This window comes from Musa acuminata, chromosome BXJ1-8, assembly GCF_036884655.1.
Source record: "Musa acuminata AAA Group cultivar baxijiao chromosome BXJ1-8, Cavendish_Baxijiao_AAA, whole genome shotgun sequence".
Classification (NCBI taxonomy): Eukaryota; Viridiplantae; Streptophyta; class Magnoliopsida; order Zingiberales; family Musaceae; genus Musa; species Musa acuminata.
Window position 1 is genome coordinate 534543 of NC_088334.1, and position 19393 is coordinate 553935.

Below are 19393 nucleotides of genomic sequence, written 5' to 3' on the forward strand. Positions count from 1 at the left end.
TAGTAAAACTAAGAGTAGTTAATTATCTATATATTATTTTCTACTGAAATTTATCTACAACTCTCTCTACTTCTCCTTGTACAACTAAGTTGGCTCATGTTATCTGATGCATCTTTATTTCTCTTTTGGATGTACTCAGACCATTATAACTGTCTTTTTCTCATTTTATCATTTGTTGGACGTAAATGTTCATGAATATAGACATTCCTTTATCCTATTCTCTAGTAGCACTAAACAACTGTCTTGGTGTTCTCAAATTTGCAACATTAATTTATCGTATATGTTTCTAACATGGGTATTGCCAAACTGCCCGAAACGGTACATAGTTAGATTGTAACTATACCTCTGTTCAAAATTCTTGATTGGCCTTATAAGTTCTTTTAATCAAATTTTCAATTCATTAAACGGTTAATAAATGTAATAAACTCCTGATGTCCTCCTTCACTTTAATCATTTCACTTCAATTCTATGAATAATATCTTCTTCTATCTCTCTTTCCTACCGAATAATCTTTATAAATGTCTTAAACCTTTAGAACTTTTTTCCATCATGTTCTGTGAATTTAAATGACTTAAAGATGATAATGACCATTATAATCCATTTCTATCCATTATAACATAATAAAGGCTCTTATGTGACAGAAGTGATGGCCATTATCAAATCTCAACTGTCCTTTGAACCGAACTGTCTTGTGTTATGCCTTAGATCCTTGTTTTAAATTGTTTATCAGAGCTGTATTTATTATGGCAGTATAGTTCTATGAAGTATCTTCTTTATAACATATTTCCATAAAATTGGCTTTTGAGACATGCTTCACTTAGTTTACAAAATAGTGCATTTAAATTTTGGTCTTCTATTACCATGAATCAATATTCTTTACATGAATGGATAGTCATCATTGGCTTTTATTTTTAATGTAGCAAGAACAGTACAAGGGTTATATTTCAATCTTAGTCTTCTATTACCATGAATCGAGATTCTTTAGATAGATGGATAGTCATCATTGATTTTTATTTTTAATGTGGCAGGAACAATACAAGGGTTATACTTTTCCACTTGCTGTATGCATAGTGTTGTCAGGCATGTACGAAGATGACAGTGATAATGCTGAAGATATTGTGTACACTGGTCAGGGTGGACACGATTTACTTGGTAGTAAGCAGCAAATTCGGGATCAAAAGTTGGAACGTGGTAATTTGGCATTAAAGGTTTGTTTGATAGCACTATTCTAGTTACTTTGTGCTAAATTTGTGCAGATGAATTAAAGTTGCTGAGCCTAATCTTAAGAGAAATACACTAATCACCCTTAATTCTTCCTAGTTATGGAATAATTATTTAATTATGTCAAATGATAAATAAAACATAGTAAGAACTTATCTACCTTTAATTGGAAAGAATTTTCACCAAACCTAGATTTCTAATCCCTCTAACTGAAGGTTTGATTTATGCTAATAGCTCATTAAGAAGTTTACTCAAGTTAAGAGTGACAGAGAGATTGAGAATGAGCATGAGTGAGAGTTAGTGAGAGGCGTAGGACATATAAGCGATTGAAACCATGGTCCAATGGTCAATTTGATTGTTGAACCCAAATTTACATGTGATTCAATTGGTATGATCGAAGTTCGATCATTATCGATTGTTACGTTAGTAATGATCTGAGTTTCGATTGCATCAGGCGGGGGCCATACCACTTGATATGCACCCTGTTTCCTGTGTTCCTCCACTCGAAGAGGTATTGGGCGGGCCGATTCGTAGCACTTGTATCATATTGTTTCCCGGGGGGGTACAACAAATAATGTGTTCATGCCTCATGGTCCCCAATAATGGTGGAACTCCTGTGCTATTTAATTATATCATCAACTTTAGCATTACAGGAATTAGACTCCTAAATCTTGAAGTAACCAATGTAACCAAAGCAATTCTGATGTAGTATAAGCAAGAGCATGATATTCTGCTTTGGTACTTAAACGAGCAACAACACTATGTTTTTTACTCTTCCAGAAAATCGAAGAATCACCAAAAAAAGAAACAATATCCGGTAGTAGATTGTCTATTAGTTGGATCACTTGCCCAATCAACATCTAAGTGAGTATACACGAAGCACTAGGAATGCCTCGATTAAAAAATGAAAGCCATTAAAACTTGTTCTTTTTATGTAGCATAAGATTTGAAGTACAACATAATGAACACACAGAGGCGTCGACATAAATTGGTTAACTAAATAAATTGCATATGATATATCCGTATGTGTAACTGTCAGATAAACAAGATTACCAACAAGTTAATAAAGAGTTGCATCTTTTAGAGGCTCTCCTTTTGTGGCATATAATCTTTGGTTCAATACGTGTGTCTGTTACTTTATTGTCAGAATAAAGAATTTGTCTTTTGAGAAAATTGAGTTTAAATCATTTTGGAAAAAAGTTTTATATGTATCAAATAACTCAAAATCGGTTATGCATAAAATAAATCTATGTAAAACATGAGAAATCATCAACAAGGATGACAAAATAATTAGATCCACCCATAGTGGGTACCTACGAGATGGACCTTGTGCATCAAAATAAACTAAATCAAAAGGCGTAGAAGCAAAGGAATTACTAATAGGAAATGGAAGGGCAATTTGTTTTCCCATTTGACAAGACATACATTCAAATTGACGATAAGAAACCAAACCCAATTGACCAATATTGATTAAAGGTTTTAGTTGAGAAAGTGAAGTATGTCCTAACCGAGAATGCCAAAGACCCAATGGAGCATGTTTCACAATTTTCTGAGTGATGCCGCAGCTGTAGAAGGAATATGAAGTCGAGTGAGGAAGAACAAATATCCAGCTTTATGGCCTACCCCATCAATCTGACCCGTCTGTGGATCTCGCATATTACGACCAGTAGAAAAAAAATGAACATCAAATCCCAGGTCACATAATTTATCATCTGACAATAGGTTTAATAAAAATTGAGGAACAAAATATGTATTAGAGATTGTGAGATTGGACGTAAAAATTGAGCTAATATGACTTAAATTGTTGACCCATTAGTAGTGTGAATATTAAATGCAGGAGTTCTAAAAGAGTATTTTAAAGAATTTGTTGTCATATAATTTGCACAAGTTGAATCAAGAAGCCAAGTAGTATTACTTGACATGTCATGAATTATAAAGGCAGAATGAAGTGATATACAATATGAAACTGTTAGAACCCTTGCAGATTTTAAACTTGGGGTTGATCTCTTTAGGGGATTGGCCTCCTTGGAACTCTATAGGGGTTCCTCCCTCCAAGTTGCTGCTCAAAGGCTGCAGAAAAGATTCATCTATTGCTTATGAAAAGAGAAGGAATACATGACTATTTATAGGGCTTCTAAACCCTAACTCCTAAGAGGACTCATACTTAAGACTCTTACTTCTAACCAACTCCTAATAGGACTCATACTCAAGACTCCTATTCCCTTACAACTCCTAATTCTTCTCTAAGAAAAAACCTCCTACATGAATGCCCCTCTCAATTAGGACTCTCCTAGCTAGAGTCATAACAGAATGTCCATCTCAATTAGGACTCTCTTAGCTAGAGTCCTAACAGTTTTACATGAATGTCCCTCTCAATTAGGACTCTCCAAGCTAGAATCCTAACAGACCCGCCCTCTTCAAATCAGCCTTGTCCTCGAGGCTGATGATTCGTGAATTTTGGAAATTTGATCTTTATGTCGTCATAGTTCTCCCAAGTGGCATCTTTTATTGGTAGGTTCGCCCACTGTAATAGCACTTCATTAGTGGGTCATCGTCGTCGAGTCACGATCCGTCGATCAATAATGGCACTTGGCTGGGTCTGGAGTTCTCTTTGGGTAGTCATATTTGGTGGGTGGCTTTGGGCTGTCTCCAAGCACCTATTTAAAATTTATGTCTGGCTGTTGGTTTGTGGGTGATATGTCGTACTCCTTTTCAATTTAGTATCCTGCATATGAAATAACTTTGTCCAAAATCTTCTCTTGAAGATGCAAGTAGAATTTGTCATAAGCACAATGCGTCCCTTATGGCATAATTCTTTTGAGTCCCGATTGTAATGAGCCACGGAGCTTGGTGCTTCCTCCATTTTTTTTTTTTTTTTTTCTTCTTACTGGTCTCCGAATCTTCCTGTCATTCAATCTTAATATCCTCAAGGAAGTCACTGGTTGGAAGTAAAATGACCGAAAATTCAGCTTGCTCAGGTAGCTGCGAACGCGCATCTGCAACAACATTCTCTTTCCACCTTTTGTAAGTTATTTCATAATCAAATCCAAGAAGTTTTGTTACCCATTTTTGCTGCTCGGGGGATGATATCTTCTGCTCCAAGAGATATTTTAGGCTTTTATGGTCGGTCTTGATTTGAAAGTATCGCCTGATCAAGTACGATCTCCACCTCGTTGTTGCGTGCACAATGGCAAGCATCTCCTTATCATATGTTGACTTATTTTGATAGGAGGGAGATAATGCCTTGCTAGTGTATGCGAGTGGTCGACCATCTTGCATGAGAATGACTCCAATTCTGACTCCAGATGTGTCGGCCTTAATAATGAAGGGTCGGTTGAAATCTGGTAGTGTTAGCATCGACATCGTTATCATGGCTGCCTTAAGTTTGTCGAAGGCAGCGGAGGCTCTGTCCAGCCATTGGAAGACATCTTTTTTCAGTAAGGAAGTAACTGGTGCACTAATCTCTCCATAGTTTTTCACGAACTTGCAGTAGTAGCCTGTTAAACCCAGAAAGCCATGTAGCAATTTTATGTTCCTCGGGGTCAGCCAGTTTTGCATTGCTCCAATTTTGAAGGGGTCTACTGCCACACCTTTCTTTAATATGATATGTCCAAGATATTCCACATTCTTTTGAAGAAAGCAAAAATTCATAATGGTTGTTGTGTGTTCAAAATGTGGTTTTCGGTATGTCTTCTTCGCATACTCGTATTTGATGATACCCGGATCGAAGGTCCAGCTTTGTGAAGATTTATGCTCCCTTAGCAACTCATCTACTACTGGAATAAGGTATTTATCCTTGATGATTATGCCATTGAGAGCTCGGTAGTCAACACATAATCGCCATGTTCCGTCCTTCTTTCGTATGGGGAGCACCGATGAAGAGTAGGGGCTGCAACATGGCCGAATAACTCTCGTTTCGAGCATCTCTTTTACAATCCATTCTATTTCATCCTTTTGGAGATGTGGATACTGATATGTCTGAGCATTTGCTGGAGGTTTGCTTGGAAGAATTGTTATATAAAAATCATGCCGGTGGGTAAGAGGTAGGTTGCGCGGTCCGTCAATTATATCTGAAAATTCAGCAAGCAAAGGAAGTAGATTTGGATCTTCAAATTCTGTTGGCTCTCCCTTAGTTTGCTGCTCAAGTTGTACCAAAAAGCCATTGCATACTTTATGCAAAACCTTCTTCATTTGTTGTGTGTAAATCATCATTACGTCGCCCCCACGTTTCCCGTGCAGTATCACCTGTTTCTCCTTACTGTAAAATTTCATAATTAGTTTCATAAAATTCCAAGAAAAATCACCTAATGTTGTCAACCATTTAATTCTGAGCATGGCCTCATGATCATCAAGAGGGAGAAGGAAGAAATCTGCAATTATCTCTTGGTCCTACAGTAATAGTTTCTCCTGCGGGCGCCTACGATCACACTTCAAAATCCGTCGGTCGGTGACCTTAACATCAAACCTGCAGCAATTCTCGATAGGTAATGCCATTCGGATAGCAACCTTACTGTTTAGGATATTATTAGTGCTTCCCGTGTCGATGAAAACAGTGATCGGTTGTTGTTTGAGAAGGCCTCTAACTTTTATCGTTTGCGGGTTTGAGTAGCCGGCTAGTGCATGTACCGTAACTTCGGTCGGTTGTAGCTCTTCTTCTGCATCTTCTTCTTTATGTTCAATGCTCTCTTCTGGATGTTCAATGATCTCTTCTTCTACTGGTTCAACGATAAAAAGTCTCCCTTTACTACAGCGATGTTCATGGCTCCATGGCTCGTCGCAATGACAACATAACCCCTTCGCAGATCGCTCCTGAAGCTCTTCTCCTGTTAACCTCTTTGGTGCAGGGACTTGGTCGACGGTAGGGGGGGCTGAGGGCTTCAATATTACTGGTTGAGGAGTGACCCTAGTCCTCCGAGCTTCATTATTCAATTGCTCCTCTTGATGTCGTGCGAAAGAGATGGCTGCCATAAGCGTGTACGGTTGTCGCACTTTAACTTCTCCTCGGATCTCCGGCTTTAAGCCCTCAATGAAGGTCCTCAATAGCTGTTTTTGAGACCAATCATGATTTTGATTAGATAACCTTTCAAACTTGGTTTGGTACTCTTGAATGGTGGAGGTTTGTCGGATCTTTGCTAGTTGTTCGTTAATATTCTCGTAATCGGTTGGTCTGAAGCGGATCAGCAGTCCTTCTTTGAATTGTTGCCATGAAAGGACTCCATAAGTATGTTCAAACTGTTCAAACCACTGTATAGCATCCTCTTCAAGATGTATAGCTGCAATTTTCACCATAGATGCATATGTGATTTTGTGGTACCGAAAATATCGCTCCGCGCGTGAGATCCAACCAATTGGGTCTCCTTCTTCCCATCTAGGGAAGTCCACTCTCATGCATGGATAGTTGGGGTCAGTCATAGAGCCTCCCCTCCCTTGGAAGTCATCTCTTCGGGCTTGGTGTGATTGGGCAAAGCTCTCTCCTTGATATGATTTTTTCGGGCTTAGTGGTCGGCCCAATCTGAGTTCGGTAAAGAGCGTCCGAATCTTATCCTCCATTCGCGCCTCCAAGGCTTCGAATTTAGCATTGATTGCCTCCTTAGATGCCATAGTATATACCCCCAAATCTATGATGTTAAGATCTCTCTTTTGTTGTTGGGTTAAAGACATGTATAGGTTGAGAGAAGTGATGGTCGAAAGGGTTGGTGGATTGGTGGATGTAGCCTGCCGTTTAGGGTTGTTTTGTGGCTATTTTGGGTGCAGTTTGAGGGTGTGGTTTGGTAGAGTTTTAGGGCTGTGGATGAAAGTTTTGGATCTGTGGTAGATGGCAGCAAAGGTTTGATAGAAATAAGTGGAAGTTGCAGCAAGTATGTGCTGTCTTGTAAGAGTAGAATTGTCGTCGAAGAAACAACGGTTTCTCGACGTAATTTCCAACAAAAACTAGAGAGAATTGAGGAGGAAATTGATAGCAAAATCACAGTTTATATGACATCAAGGATATCTAATTTAATTAAGAAAATTTCGGTAGTATAATAGCAAGGAAATTGGTGCAAGTTGCGCTTGCAGAATTTTCGTCGAGAAATTTCAGCGGGTTACGACGAAAATTTGCAGCAACACAAAATCGTTTTTTGAGATGAATTTCTTAATAGATCAATCTTAGATGGAAGCCGAGATGATCTATAAAGTGTATAAGAAATTTCATTCAAAAAAGATTGCAAATAGATGGGTTAAGGCAACAATATGCGGCTGAAATTTTCTGCAGTATAGATTTTCAAGTGCAGCAGATTGGACATAAAAGATCAGTAGTTTATATTGAGAATTTTTCGATGAAACGAAAGGGAAATCCACTGTTAGGAAGTGTCAAAGATGTCATAAAAATTTCGTAGAAATTTGGATAGAAACAACGTAGTTTCAAGATCAAACAAACAGTGCTATGCGGCTGAAATTTTACAATGCAGATTTTCAAGTATAGCAGATTAGACGTAAAATATCAATGGTTTATATTAAGAATTTTTTGACAAAACCAAAGGGAAATCTGCTGTTAGGAAGTGTCAAAGATGTCATAAAAATTTTGTAGAAATTTGGATAGAAAAAGCACAGTAGCATGATCAAACAGATGTTGCTATGCGGCTGGAATTCTGTAATGTATCTTTCGTTGTAGAGATGAAAACTTTGTGACGAAAAGTTTATGCAGCAATATATGAATAATTTTTTTTTTTTTGGATTTTCGAATAAGGATAACTAAATTGTAGTAGCAGTAAGGTAGGAAACCAGAACCTGTTGCAATTCACGGGGAGATCAAAGGATGATCCGCGATGGTGGAGATGATGGCGGAATTCAGCGACGATCTTTTAAGCAATTGTGGGAATTGCTTTGGATGATTGTGGAGGGTTGATGGATGGCTGTGAAAGGGCAGCGAGACGCCAAGAACGCTGCTCTGATACCAGGTGTTAGAACCCTTGCAGATTCTAAACTTGGGGTTGATCTCTTTAGGGGATCGGCTTCCTTGGAACTCTATAGGGGTTCCTCCCTCCAAGTTGCTGCTCAAAGGCTACAGAAAAGATTCATCTATTGCTTATGAAAAGAGAAGGAATACATGACTATTTATAGGGCTTCTAAACCCTAACTCCTAATAGGACTCCTACTTAAGACTCTTACTTCTAACCAACTCCTAATAGGACTCATACTCAAGACTCCTATTCCCTTACAACTCATAATTATTCTATAAGAAAAAACCTCCTACATGAATGCCCCTCTCAATTAGGACTCTCCTAGCTAGAGTCCTAACAGAATGTCCATCTCAATTAGGACTCTCTTAGCTAGAGTCCTAACAGTTTTACATGAATGTCCCTCTCAATTAGGACTCTCCAAGCTAGAGTCCTAACAGAAACCTTGTTGACTATAGCTTCAACATCTGTAGCAGAAAGTGTTGGGCTAATGGAGGAAGACTTGATAGTTGCAGTTGCAGTGGTCTTTCTAGTAAGTTTACAGCATTCTTGAATTGTATGTCCAATCTTATGACAATACCTTACAAATTGGCTTTTTCTATTCTCCATTCAAATTACTCGTAGCAATGGACGAGGTGAAGGGTGGAGAACTCATAGATGGGTTCTGGGACACTAGGAAGAGGAATTGTGCCACGACCATTTTGGCAATCTTGTTGGAGATGGGGCCATTGAAATAGGTGATGTGCTCCTTGAGGAGGTGGGAGAAGACGTCGTACGAGTGCTCGCCATGCCTGTTTGAGGGGATCTAGGGAGGGAGGACTTTTGCCGTTGAAGGAAGAATTCTGGACTTTTGTTGAGGAGAACTACAACTAAAGAGAATGGCGGTCGGACTTTTACCCCGTGGAAGAAGACCAAATATATGTAGAAGTGCAACGATCTGTCTACGTGATCTTGACATATTTGGACAGCGATGGTCCGGACAGGATGTAGAGGAAAGAGCGACGGAACAAAGAAGGGCATGCAAAGGGCAGCAACAACGATAGTAAGGGTTACAACAGGTAGGAGGTGGAGATTGGATGCGACAAATTTGGAAGGTCGTGATAGATGTGGAAGGTCGGCTGTGATGGGGAGGTTGTCTGCTGCTCAAGGGTGTTGGTTGTTGTTGGTGAAGATCGGAGGTCAAGGGGGATCCACATTGATCATCAAGAGAGGGCTTTTGCTTAGCAGTCGATCGACGAAGAAGACGACAAATATATGAGATTGGAGAGGAGAATGACAAGTTGTATGATTTTCAGTCGATAGGAAGAGGGGGAGCAGAGATGTTCATCCAGGAGAACATAGCTGCATCACTGGAGCAAATCAGAGGGAGGGTTGTGATTGGGTGTCATTGGAACTGCATCATCAAAAGGATGCAATGAGGGACCCATAGTAGCCTTCGGGAGAGAACAAAGTGCAGCGAGTGATGATCATGTCCTTTGCCTTGCGACCGTGAGTCGTCGAAAGGAATCTAATTTGGGGATGGACAAAATTGCAGCAGCAGTAGTGGTGTCACTGACCCTTGGACGGGAAGAATCGTGGCGGTAAATAGTGATTGGAGGAACTTGATTGAGGGATGTGCAGTGATGGAGGGCTGCGGTTGGTGATATTGCTTGATGGTGAAATCAATGAATCAGGAACAAGCAACAACGATTGGAAAGCTACATTGGAGGCGGAAGTATTTGAGGAGACTCGATTGTGCTTAGCGACGAAGGGTTGTGACAGTTGTGAATAAAGTGAAAGGATTAGAACAAAGGGAAGGATCAAAACAGAAGCTCGGATAACATGAAAAAGTGAAAGGAGGAAGAAGAAACATATATTTTATTGATGTTTATTCTGTATACATCACAACCCTATTTATAGGATGAAAGTCAATCAAATTAATCTCATAAATTGAGAACTCAAGGGATGTCAAATCCCTCTTGTATGGTAGGAATCTGGGAAAACATATGGCGATCATATCAAGGGATTTGAGATCCCTTTACATTGTAATTTCGACAACATTCATATCCAAAGTCCTTTAGTCTTAGTTTATGTACTAATAATAGTAACATGATCATAAGAATAGTTGACACGAGAAGATCTATAGGTATCATAATTGCAGTTACAAGTCAATTTGTTTATTTTTGATGCCATTTTATGAAATGAAATAAATACAAGAGAGTGAGACGAGAAGAGGAAAAGAATGAAGCAAGTTTCAGCGAGCACAAAAAATATCACAGTTTTGTGTTTTCTTATAAACCACAATTTTTTCTCCCTCCTTGAAGACCCTTAGTGGAGCTGCTTAAAATATGGTCATTGGTCTCTGACTTAAGAAGATTTTCTTATCCTTGCCTTCCCTAGATTTGAGTCGGTGAAGACCAAATACGTTTATAAGAGAAATTATAAAAAATACATAACATATTTTGAAGCTACTTGAGTGGCTTAGATGATTCAAAATGTAGATATATTATACAAATTATTGGTAAAAAATCTTTATGCTTTTGCCTGGAATAGCAGTTGTGCTTGTCTATACGCATCGAATTATATTTAAGGTATTTTTCTTCTAACAAAAATATAGTTTGAATCAATATATAGATTATTAGTGCCCTTTCTGCCATCACAAGCTGCCGAACACAATTTTACAGTAACTGTCTGCTAAACTAAGGACTTTAAAGAATGATGTAATAAACATTTTTTTTTATCTATATGCTTTTGCATATGTTTCTTTTCTAGTTTCAGAGAATCATTTGCCTCTTTTTCTGTGCAGAATAGCTGTGAATGCGGTTCACCTGTTAGGGTTGTTCGTGGGCATGAATCACAAAACAGTTACTGTGGAAAAGTTTACACATATGATGGTTTATATAAGGTTTGTTTTGGAAGCATGTTTTAACATTTAATTTCTTTTTATTGGTTCTGCATGTTCAGGTTGCTTTTTGCCTAGTTGGTGAATGTAATGTCTTACAAGACGTATGTTCTAATACGTAGAATAAGCATATGATTTCTTTTGATGCTTATTTTGCAACATATTGGGCATTTTGTTCCATATAGAATATTATTTTCTTGTGGAATCTTTTATTACTGTTGACATTTTTTTGTAGCATGGCCAATTCTTTAATTTATTTTGTAAATATTGTGTTTATAAGACATAAATGAACTTTGTTAGAACTTGTACAAGCATTGCTAGATTAACCGAACCTGTCTTTATTAACCAAAAGCCAAAATTTTTTTAATTGATATACTTTGTGATCAATATCACCTTGACTCCTGCATGTGATACCTATTATTTGTTGAGCATGTTCCATGTAGGTCAAATATGTTGCTCTTGGATTTTTGATTTTTAATATAAAGTGATAGAGATGGATATTATTAGATTTTGATGCTTGTTATATGCCCATCTGTTTTTGGGTGATTCTCATTTTCATAGAAGTGCAAAGCAACTTGTAATTTTATTACTTTGCATAATCTTGGTTTGGTTGCAATGAGTTGGTTTAAGATGGAGTAGTAGAGTGTGTAGAACTCTCTTGAACCTGACTTGAGAAGCCTATGAGTTGAGGTTTCTTGACTAAGACCTGGCATACTTATGTTGATAGCTCGTGTTTGGTTGAGTTAGGATGACAAGTCAAATTTCACTTTATTCTTTAGGTAGAAAAAAATCTAGATGAATTAGGACCCATTTAATGATACCCAATGTAGAGCATATTGCGTGACTTGAACCTGACCAACCGATCCACCAATCAACACTTCTTGACTTACATCAACTGATTAACTGACGAGTCATCTTAAACAATTTTTGTTTAGGTTGAGATTGGGTCAATGCTATGTGTTTGACATTCTCACCTTGACTCCTTGTTTAATTGACAATAGTAGTTAATCTTTCCATGTGTGATTGTAGAGGCGAATATTTTTGGATTGTCAGACATTATGAAAGAGTGATGCAGCCTGTTGGACTAGCAGTTTTATGTCAGTTAGATCAGGGTGGTTTCATGTCTGGTTGTGCCTTAGTTTCATTGTTTTATGTAATTTTCAGTTAAAAATGATGTAGATGATTTTATCCATAATTTCAATAATGTCAATTATATTCTACAAGTCAGAAAAGTATTATATTTTAATAAAACCTTATATTATTTGTAGACATTTATTGTTCAATAACGATAATCAAGGAGGGTGAGGCATTACCTATGTATAATGTTCCTAAATAGACTCACAATGATTTTGGTTATTGAACAAAAAATTATTACTAGTGTAATTTAGCTTTAGGTAGTTTAAATCTCTACCAACCTTAATTATCAACTTTATTATTAGCCTTCAAGTTTTATAAATGATTTGAATGTGAGTTTAAATGGTTTTTGATTAAAAATATAAAGTGTAGTTAATAAAAAGTTATTTTTTAATAAACTTATTATATTCTTAATTATTGAATCAAAACTAACTCTATTGAAGAACAATATAATTGAGTTTCAATTGATTCATATCCCCACCAATCTTAATTGTGAACTTGATTTTAAGTTTTGATGTTCTTAAAATCATTTGAATGAGAGATTGAGTAGATTAGATAAAAAATAGGAAGGTTTTGGTACATTTCAAAATAAAAGATGAGAAATCCTTTTCTTTTCCACCCGGCTTTAAATTTTGATCCACATAAAGGGCATGTGAGACTCTTGTCAATGCAGGATTAGTGTATGTAGCCTTACTTTTAATTATTATTTCGAGGGATGGATCTGTGATAAGGCTCATTCTCTTAAATTTTGATCTATATATTTTAGAAAATACTATAATATCTGTATTCATTTATTATGTCATCCAATAAAAGAGATTTTGAATGGTTTGTTTCATTCGCGAAGATTTTATTGTATTTGAAAGTTAAAGATGACATTTTATTATTTTTCCTCCTTTAGTATTAAATTTAGGTATATGAATATTAGAAAGACATGATAATATTTGTGTTTATATTTTGTGGAAGAATGAAAATAAAAGCAATGTTGAAGCATTTCAGTTTGGTTTAGCAGTGAATCGGTTTGACTAAAAGAATAAGTCTAGTCCCGTTGGATTTTGACAGGAAACCAACATTAATAATTGTCAACTGTTAGAGAGGGTAATTTTGCCATGATAAAAGTATAGTTCTTCTTAATTTTTAATGCACTCATATTAGGATATTGTATAACCATATCTATATCATGATAGTTTATGCTCGTATTAGTTTAGTTGCCATGACAGTATTGCTGTAAAACAGGACAGTATCCCTATCATGCTATTTTACACCCACACAATATTATTGTAAAATAGGGGGCAAACAGTTGCATCATCGGTCATGGACAAAAGTGAAATGCCTCGTAAATTGGAGCAGAAATAAGATTTATGTCAAGCCTAGGTTTATGATGTCTACTTAAAGCTAAGATTTCATGTCAATTATATTGAAAAGATATGAGATATTTCTATATAACCCTTGATAAATAACATTTAAAAATTTAAAAGGAAAATTTTATATATTAAGAAATTAGTAGTTTGCTATGCTTTTATTTTATGCACATCCATATCATGATACTTTACTCTCATATTAGTGTAGATGTCATGACAATATTACTATAAGGGTAGTATCACTATCATTCTATCTTTTACACCCACACAATATTATTGTAAAATAGGTGGTAGACAGTTGCACCATAGATCGTGGACAAAAGTGGAATGCCTCGTAAATTGGGAGCAAAGATAAGGTTTATGTCAAGCCTAGGTTTATGATGTCTACTTAAATATTTATTGTTGATTATATTGAAAAGACATGAGATATTTCTATATAACTTGTATATAAATAACAATTAAAATGATAATTTTGTATATTAAGAAATTAGTAGTTTGTTGTAAGGTTCTTAATCTTGTATCATACCAGTGTACCGAGCTTTGCTCGGTATGGTATGGTATTGTATATCAAATGGTACGCTAGGGCATATTGAGTGGTTCGCCTAAAAGAAGCATAAAACCCTAAAAAAATATCTGAAAAATAGAAAAAAAGTTAGGATAAGGTTTTTAAGTTAGAAATAAATATACATTTAGTATAGTTTTATCAAAACTAATGTAAATTAGGTAAGAGTATTGCCACATATTTTTTTTCGGGCTTCGAGGAGTAGCCTTGTTCAAGGTTTGCAATTTCGATCCATTTCAAATCGTCCTTCCTTTAATATTGAATTATCTACAGAAAAAATTATTTGAATTGTTAGATTATTTTGTATACAACTTTAACTTTAAGATTCAAATGAATTAAGTAATCATAGGTGTAGATATACTTGATTTCATCATCAAAATGAACGACGGGCCTTCACGAGTGGTGGATCGGGGTCCTCGATCCTATATATTTGTATATCAATATGATATATTTATTGAATCCAATCCTGAAATTGATTCCACGACATAGTGTATTGATACACTGTATGTCATTGGTGTATCAATGTGGTAATGGTCATAGGTTGATCGTCTTGAATCACATGTGTCCGAGGCAGCTCCTGAGGCATGTAATAGTGTATCGACATTATTGCTCGGAGAAGTATTGCCAACTATCACCGTATTATTGTTGGCCGTAATTCTCTCTATAATATCGATGGTTGTGAATATAATGGGCTTCTTTTTGTTTCTACGTTGTGTAGGCTCTGTCATATCTGCTCAAAATTATCCTTTGGCTTTTTTTTCCCCTTCCGTGCATAAACATGACCAGTATCTCGTCGAGTGTCTCGCCAAGTTTCTTGTCGAAATCGATCGGTACCAGTCAGTAATTTCGATCGTTATCGTCCGAAATAGCCTTGTATCGCTTGATACAAGGCCAAATGTCTGATATCGCTCGGTAGCGGGCGGTCCGCATGTCGATCTGCTAGTGGATTGGTACGTACCACCCGTACTGGGCGGTAAGGTATAGTATTGCAAACCCTCTTTGCTGTGCTTTTGTGGTAGTTAGAATAAGTCAAATAATGAATCTTAGTAATGCAAGGGAAGTTAAAAGAAGACCCAAGAATATTTTACTAAAACTTATAAATAAGACCTAAGAATATTAAATGTTTTACTAAAAATTATAAATAAGGATTTAAATTATTTAAATTTAATTAAGAATATTGCTACATGCTCAGCTTAATGGTAGTAAAAGATCAATATAGGCAATTTGGAATTTTATGACCTAGCATTTACTCTTAGGAAAAATATGATTAATTATGTTGCAACAAGTAGTGTTTTCAAAAGGCACTCGAGCAAAGCAAGGCATGAGCGCCTCGTAACACCTCAGGGCAACCTACTGTTCATCCGCAGCCTTTGTTTGCATTGTTCACTGCCTTTGTACACTTCGTCTATCGTTGCAACTTCATCTACTGCCATTGATAACCTCGTTCACTTCATCCGTTGTGGCTTTGTCCATTGTCGTTGGTAACCTTATCCGCTTCATCTGCCATTGTAGGTTCATCCGCTGCCCTCTCCATCTTCTTAGTTTGCTCTCTCTTTTTATGTGGATATCAAATCACGATAACATGTTCAATACTGCTAATCAAGGTTTTCTGTATCACTCGAGACGGTATGGTACCGACAGTACATACTGGTCCAACAGGCGAGCGAGACATGGATCGCGTTGGATCGTGCGGTTTCTGTTTGGGGGGCGTATCACGGGATAGATCCTCTTGTATCGGGTGACATGTTTGAAATTGGACTATTATTGACTTGTACCGGTCGATAACAATTAGATTTTGATTGATTTTGATGGATGTCCTTGATTAACCTGATCCCAACAGTTAATTTGATCGTCGGCATGCCCCGGTCGATACACCGGTATGGAGCTGTATGTGCCATACCATTGGCCAGCTAGCATGTTCGGTTAGCACAAGAAGTCGAACCTTGTTGCTAATATCATGAATTTTGATTCTTGTATGGAGATAATTGAGAAGTTGTCTTATTTCACTCGTATTGATTATGATTTTCTAAATTCTTTGCTATTATAAAACTTTCCTAGACTAGTTGGTTCTTCTTCGTCTGCTCTGATTTTTGGTTTGACATTTATTCTGGTTGTTCAAATACTCTTTTGTCAACAGGTTGTAAAATACTGGGCTGAAAAAGGTGTCCGGGGGTTCACGGTATACAAATTCAACTTGAAGAGGCTCGAGGGTCAGCCTCATCTGACAACTAACCAGGTCTTTCAACTGATTATGTGAACTAATGTAGCCATTTAATGTTATTGTTGCTTCTGTCTTCTTTGAGTCTTTTCGAGATGCTTCTTTTCTCTTCCTTCCTTTCTCTTTATTTGTATCTTTTTTCTTCTTTAGTGTGTACCCAAGTGAAGAGTGGAAGTCCTTACTCCATAAAATAGTCAAATAGGCTGCTTAGGTTTAATATACTCATAAATTACAAACCCCATCTATTTTACTCAAATAACTATAATTAGCTGTTATTTAGCCAGAAAGAAAGATATTCTTTTAAGTTATGCATTTTTTTAATCCCAAACTCGTACGTATTACAGAAATTTAACAAAAAAACTTATGAAACAACTTACAAATGGCTCTGAAACACTCATATCTGTAGATCGAAAGAAGCAACGAGGAAAACTATATATGAATTTCAGAATGTTGCTTCAATTGGTGCTTAGTGGCAAGAAAGGATATGTGCAACTGATCCCAGAAACTGTAGGCCTTTGATCACTTATTATTAATTTTTTATATTTTAGAGGCACCCTTGCTAATGATTGGTCCTAGATGAAGGTAGTAACCTTGCAAAGGAGCAATGCATACAGTCCTTTCTTTAATAGTAAAGAGAGGTTGTTTTTATGAATCAAACCGTTGACACAAGTTGTAGAGGTGCAACCTCACTGTTGACACAAAGTCTTGCCAGCAGTAGTTGAAACTGATCTAGTTTCAAATTTGAAATTCTATGATTTTATGCATATTATTTTGAATAAATTTTTTGGGACATGCTAGCCATTGTATTATAATACATATTGATTTCTTATAGTTATTATTATCTTATTGACTTAGAAAATAATTATTCAAAATTGTTACTTGAATCATGAGTGTTTCTTTTGGTTTGTTATGGTGTACTGATTGGCTTGTTTCTTGTACCACATTTGCTTGATTGTCTCTTCCATATGTGTGTTAATTTCTCGATATAAGTTATAACATTCAGTTTGGATCCAACTTCTAATGCTTTTTCAGTGACTTTTTGGTATAGAATTATGCTAGCTCCTTTGGTGTTTGCATTGTAAAAAAATGAAGTATATTCTATGATGACAAAAGAACAGATTCATATGTTGTTTTAACACCATGTTGCTTATTCTTGTTGATACACGTCTTTAGGAAAAGCATATGGAGATGCCCAATGTAAACATTCTGGTATACAATGGTGACATAAGCTTGTTTACAACTTTACAGTGTGAAGATTCATATTGTATTCTGCACTTGATATATTTTGTGCAAAATAGTAATTATTTTAGTTATGACTTGATGTTCTTGTTGACATTTATCTACATCATATTGCTTTTTTATCATAGGAGTGTAAATAGGTCTAAGAAGGATAGACAAAAACACAACATGACACAGACATGGCGACATGTCATTTTTAAAAAATTTAGGACATGGACACGCTGAGGATATGTGAATTTTTTAATTTATATATAATATTTGATTAACGTAAGGTTTATAGTATTTATATTTAAATTTTCTAATAATACACTATGGTATGATAGGCACCAATCCAAAATCTCATTGAAGTTGCAAAGCAATAGAGAGTTGAATGTGCATCATCTTTTGAGCATGTCTTGACATAATTTTATACCTACATAATCCATCATAATGAAGCTAAAAATGAAAGTCATGTAGTTTTATCATAGCATGTTCGAGAAGTCACTGATAAGGGTCAGGTGAGCATATTCAAGAATAGCTAGGGTGAATTCATAGGCACCTAATCTGATTCAGAATAGGTAAGCATACATATGCCAAAATAAGTTTTAACAAGTTAATCAGAATAAAAAGGAAGAAAAAAACCCAGGTTAAATAAAAAACCAAAATAGGTTAATAATCAAAATAGGTTTTCTTCTTTTATTTAGCAGTAAAAAATAAACAAGTTAAGATTTAACAAGTCAGCATCTTACCTTGCGACACATCATGGAGAAGGCTTCGCCGGTGAGGAAGAAGCTTCGTTGGACACCGGTGAGGTTGCGGAGGGCTTGTGGGCACATGATGGCCACTAGATAGTGGTGGACATAGGTGGGGCACTCGAGGGCGGAGGGCCCGAGGGTGCGTGATGGCCATTGAGTACTGGTGAACATAGGTGGGACGTGGAGGGGCGGGGGGCACAATCGTCAAGGCTTGAGAATGTTGATGGGATGCAAGTGGGGCATAGGCTTTGCTAGATGTCGATGGGACATGGTGGACTGGGGGGAATTGACGCAAGGGGTAGAGGCTTCGTCGAGGAAGAAGGGTTTGCTCAAGAGTCGGGGTAGAGGTGAGTGATGGTTGTTTGGGGGTTGCATGGGGCGTGCCAAAGGCTTCGTCGGTGAGGAAGAAGGGTTTACTCGGGGCTTCGCCGATGAGGAAGAAGGTGGATGTAGGTGTTATTTAACGCCGACAATTTTTTCGTAACAGGTGAGAAATCCTTGCTGAATCCATTGATGAACTAGTTTTCCAGGGATTTCATGCCTCCATCGCATGTTAGCACGATGTGATGAGTAAATCCGTGTTTGACACGAGTAAATCTTGAGCAATGTCGTGTCCGACAAAAATAGAAAAAAATAAAAATAAGGCACGGTTGGACATGTGTCTGATCGTGTCGGTGATGTGTCTATGTTTGACATGGACATGTCCACCAAGTTGATGGGTTCGTGATTCCCGACAATTGGTTATGGCAGACATTGTTTTGTGTTAAATTCATGTCAATTTTGGATTAGATACAAAAAATTCAATTTTGCTCAAAATGTCTAATTGTTTGATTATCTTTCGAATGGGTAATACTATGTCACTTTTGGTTAAATGCATCGTTGATTTTGGGTTTTAGGTACTGCCCATATTCCATATTGAAATCTCCTGCTCATCTTTGTTCTTGCCTCCTATTTATTAAACTTTTCGTAAATTGCAGGTTTATTTTGGTCGAGCTCAAGCTCCTAGATCTATTTCAGATCTGCGTGGGTACTATTTTTACACTACATTACTCTCTTGTCAACTAATAAAATGTATTTATACTTAAAAGTGCCTGACAAAGAAGGTGTT

At 36.8% G+C, this 19393-nt stretch overlaps 1 protein-coding gene across 1 annotated transcript in view; it reads left to right on the forward strand.

Moving 5' to 3' along the window:
- LOC135680474 (histone-lysine N-methyltransferase, H3 lysine-9 specific SUVH4-like) overlaps nt 1-19393 on the forward strand; it is a 43976-nt gene that overhangs the window by 5110 nt on the left and 19473 nt on the right. Inside the window, exons 7-10 of the mRNA XM_065194392.1 lie at nt 1029-1208; nt 10945-11043; nt 16232-16330; nt 19263-19312. Coding sequence (XP_065050464.1) covers nt 1029-1208; nt 10945-11043; nt 16232-16330; nt 19263-19312 — 428 coding nt within the window. The remainder of the gene's footprint in view (nt 1-1028; nt 1209-10944; nt 11044-16231; nt 16331-19262; nt 19313-19393) is intronic.